At 35.9% G+C, this 4,262-nt stretch overlaps 1 protein-coding gene and 1 long non-coding RNA gene across 2 annotated transcripts in view; both read left to right on the forward strand.

Moving 5' to 3' along the window:
* The window catches only part of LOC115221801 (piezo-type mechanosensitive ion channel component 1), a 273,364-nt gene extending 272,853 nt beyond the window's left edge, over nucleotides 1-511 (forward strand). Inside the window, exon 52 of the mRNA XM_036510979.1 lies at nucleotides 102-511. Within this exon, the coding sequence (XP_036366872.1) occupies nucleotides 102-354 (253 nt within the window). The 3' untranslated portion in view covers nucleotides 355-511. The remainder of the gene's footprint in view (nucleotides 1-101) is intronic.
* Nucleotides 512-1,356: 845 nt separating this feature from the next.
* Nucleotides 1,357-2,788, forward strand: LOC118767038. Its single transcript, XR_005002932.1, has 2 exons — nucleotides 1,357-1,666; nucleotides 2,036-2,788. It is a non-coding gene; the product is annotated as an uncharacterized LOC118767038 (long non-coding RNA).
* The last annotated feature ends 1,474 nt before the right edge of the window (nucleotides 2,789-4,262 follow it).

Below are 4,262 nucleotides of genomic sequence, written 5' to 3' on the forward strand. Positions count from 1 at the left end.
TTTGTTTTTAGTTTTTCTTATGCTTGTGTGTGTTTGTGTGTGTGTTTTCTTTTTGCATTCAGGCAATGTTCTTGTCAACCGTAATCTCATCTCTGTTTCAGCATAATTGGCCTGTATGTGTCAATGGTGTTTGTAATCGGACGCTTTGCTCGTATGTTTGTCAGTGAAGTTTCCTTCCGTATCATGTTTATGGAGCTGCCCCGTGTTGACAACATCTTAAAACTCTGCTTGGACATCTACCTTGTTCGCGAATGCTCTGATTTAGGTCTCGAAGAGGAACTGTTTGCTAAGCTTATATTTTTGTACCGCTCACCAGAAACCATGATCCGATGGACTAAACCAAAATATGACTGAAATATCCTCCCACAACATCCTTTCACTGCTCTCTCTCTACTCAAGAGGTCTCTCTACACTATTTTGTTTTACGAGATAAATGTATATACTCTGTATTTATTTCACGAAATATATGTATATAATATATACTTATACATACCCTCAAACTCCATACACTGTAAAAGTTATGTAAAAATTCTGAAAATTGTAAGGTTGTATACTTTGATATTAAGAAGATGCAGGTTCAATTTCAGACCCATTCTCTTAACATTTTTTTTTTCTGTTTGTTTTAAACATACACACTCTCACTGTGTGTGTGTGCGTGTGTGTACACAAACATACATACATACATACATGGATTGATTGATTGATAGATAGATAAATAGATGATTAATTCAATAATTGTTATATTTAAATTAGCTATTTCTGAACTAAAATATATGTATATAATATATACTTATACATACCTTCAAACTCCATACACTGAAAAAGTTATGTAAAAATTCTGAAAATTGTAAGGTTGTATACTTTGATATTAAGAAGATGCAGGTTCAATTTCAGACTCATTCTCTTAACATTTTTTTTTCTATTTATTAGTGATTTATATGTTTTAAACATACACACTCTCACACTGTGTGTGTGTGTGTACACAAACAGACAGACATAGATACATACATACATACATGGATTGATTGATTGATAGATAAATAGATGATTAATTCAATAATTGTTATATTTAAATTAGCTATTTCTAAACTAAAAGGGAAGAATAAGAAGTGTGTTTCTACTTTGATGTAGCTGTTGTGGTTTAAGTACTGGTCAATGTGGATCAAGTAGAACTATAAACAAAGGCATTCCAGTTGCGTGACCATCCTCCCTCTGACTTAGTATATCCAAGATTACTCTAATTAAATATATTAACCCTTTAGTGTTCAGATTATTCTATCAAACATAATGCTTATTGATTCCCATTGATTTGAATTAATTATGCATTGTCTCATATCTTCAAGATCTTGATGTTGTAATTACTTAATGTAGAATAACATTGTAGGGTAGGTGTGAGAGCCTGGATCTGGTCAGTTTGAACATAAAACAGATTAAATATTTTGGCCGGATATGACCGGTTTAAATACTAAAGGGTTAAATATATTCTTCCTTTGATTTAGGAAGGGAGACTGTGAATCGAGGAAAGAAATTGGCTTCTATTTCTAGAGACTGCAGCATGTATGTAGTTGGTGCTTGACCCTTAAATGTAATGTTGCAGATACAGATTATCCCTTAAGCATTATATCTGTATTTATAAAATGATAAATAAAAGGGACAAGTGGTTTGGGTATTCGGTTCATGATCGTAAGGTTGTGAGTTCAATTCCTGGTGGCGTGTTGCATCCTTGAGCAAGACACTTTATTTCACATTACTCCGGTCCACTCTTCTGGCAGAAAATCAGTAGTACCTCTATTTCAAAGGGGCCAGCCTTGTCGCATGACTTCTGAGTCATGCTGAATCTCCCTGAGAACTACATGAATGGTCCGCATGTCTGTGGAATATTCAGCCACTTGCACTTTAATTTCATGAACTACCATGTTTCTGTTGATCAGATCGGCTGGAACCTTTGTCATCGTAACCAATGGAGTGCCTGTTTAGTACTGCAAAGACACATATATCAGTATTTATAAACCGATAAATAAAAGTGACAAGTCAGATATTTAAAATATACGGATGAGAGTGGCAAAAGTTGAGAGATTGGAATCAATGCGTCAGGCATTGACCAGGAAGGATAGATTTGATTTCATTGATTCTTTTAGTTTTGTAGTAGTTTCTCATTTGACACACACGCATACACACACACAGTTGTTAGAATATATTGTAATTATAAAATGAAAATTTTTTTTTTTTTTTAAGCTGTAAAGCTGAAACTGCCATCTTGTTTTTTTTTTTTAACATTCTTGAGTTATTTTGACTGTTGTTTTGAAAGTGAAGTGTTGTTCATTTTCATTTTCTGCTGAGAACATAAGTCTGAAACCCCGTCATAGTTCTTCCCATATCAACATCACTTTATCTCTCTCATACTGGGCGACTCCAACCACTTTGTCATATTCTCCAAACACCACTCCCCCCCTGGCAAAAGATGGAGTTTATTACAGTCGTAACTTCAATGTTTAATGGGGGGGGGTTTATAATCTGTCTTATTGTTTGAGATGGTAACTACATATGTGTGTGTGTGTCTTCATTATCCTTTCCAACGTTTCCTTAGCAACAGTATTAGTGAGTAGGGGCTTGAAGCATGTGTGTGTGTGTGTGTGTGTGTGTGAAATAAAATGGAAAATCTTTAAAGTGTTTGACAGAATGTCATTGTTTTACTGTCTGAGAGAAAAATGTCAGATGTGAGTCAATATACTTTTTCTCTTAAAGAAGCCACTTTTCTACATTTTGAGAGGTAATGGATGGCTTGAGGTACAAATGAAAAACTAGGATAAAAAATTTATTCCCTGTAAATGTCCTTCTGTTCCCAGTAATGATTTTATATTCATATTTACTGGACCACAGCTCCCTACAACATTCATGGTTATTGTTCCCTCTTCAGACAACAATGTTAGATCTGTTGTGTGTTTATTCCAGATACATATTTTATTGGTGGGATTTGCAATTTCTTATTTTAAGTATATGAATAAATTGCATGTCTGTGATATCTATGGGGGGAGGTGAAGGAGGACTGTGACATTGCGGTGTCAAGGCGGCGAGTTGGCAGAATCGTTAGCACGCCGGGCAAAATGCATAACAGCATTTCATCTGTCTTTATGTTCTGAGTTCAAATTCCGCCGAGGTCGACTTTGCCTTTCATCCTTTCGGGGTTGATAAATTAAGTACCAGTTATGCACTGGGGGTCGATATAATCGACTTAATCACTTTGTCTGTCCTTGTTTGTCTCCTCTGTGTTTAGCCCCTTGTGGGTAGTAAAGAAATAGGTATTTCGTCTGCTGTTACGTTCTGAGTTCAAATTCCGCCGAGGTCGACTTTGCCTTTCATCCTTTCAGGGTTGATAAATTAAGTACCTGTTATGCACTGGGGTCAATGTAATTGACTTAATACCTATGTCTGTCCTTGTTTGTCTCCTCTGTGTTTAGCCCCTTGTGGGTAGTAAAGAAATAGGTATTTCGTCTGCTGTGTTACGTTCTGAGTTCAAATTCCGCCGAGGTCGACTTGCCTTTCATCCTTCAGGGTTGATAAATAAGTACCTGTTATGCACTGGGGTCAATGTAATTGACTTAATACCTATGTCTGTCCTTGTTTGTCTCCTCTGTGTTTAGCCCCTTGTGGGTAGTAAAGAAATAGGTATTTCGTCTGTGTACGTTCTGAGTTCAAATTCCGCCGAGGTCGACTTTGCCTTTCATCCTTTCAGGGTTGATAAATTAAGTACCTGTTATGCACTGGGGTCAATGTAATTGACTTAATACCTATGTCTGTCCTTGTTTGTCTCCTCTGTGTTTAGCCCCTGGTGGGTAGTAAAGAAATAGGTATTTGATGTTCTTTATTATAGTCTGTAGCAAAGTATCATTGTACTGATAACTATTCTAGTATCTGATAATGTTAATACTAATCAATAATTTCTATTACAACTTGATTATGCATGCACTAATTATCAGCTAATTAGTTCTTGGTTGGCCAGGGCATGTCCTTCTAATGTGAGATATGTACTGTATCTATCACAGACACCAGTGGGGTTTCCTATTCCTGTTATAAATACTATGTACTTTTGTGTTATTTTTAATTGAGGCTCAACGTTTATTTCTTTTCTTGTGCAAATGCGTTACCCAGTTCATTTGCTCTTGTTCTTCTGAGATGCTCTTTACTTACTCAGCTGGATAATATTTTACAAACTATTTCTGTAAGCTAGTTAGCCAAGGGGAGATATTCAGAGGTATGCCTTT

This window comes from Octopus sinensis, linkage group LG18, assembly GCF_006345805.1.
Source record: "Octopus sinensis linkage group LG18, ASM634580v1, whole genome shotgun sequence".
In the NCBI taxonomy this organism is placed as follows: domain Eukaryota; kingdom Metazoa; phylum Mollusca; class Cephalopoda; order Octopoda; family Octopodidae; genus Octopus; species Octopus sinensis.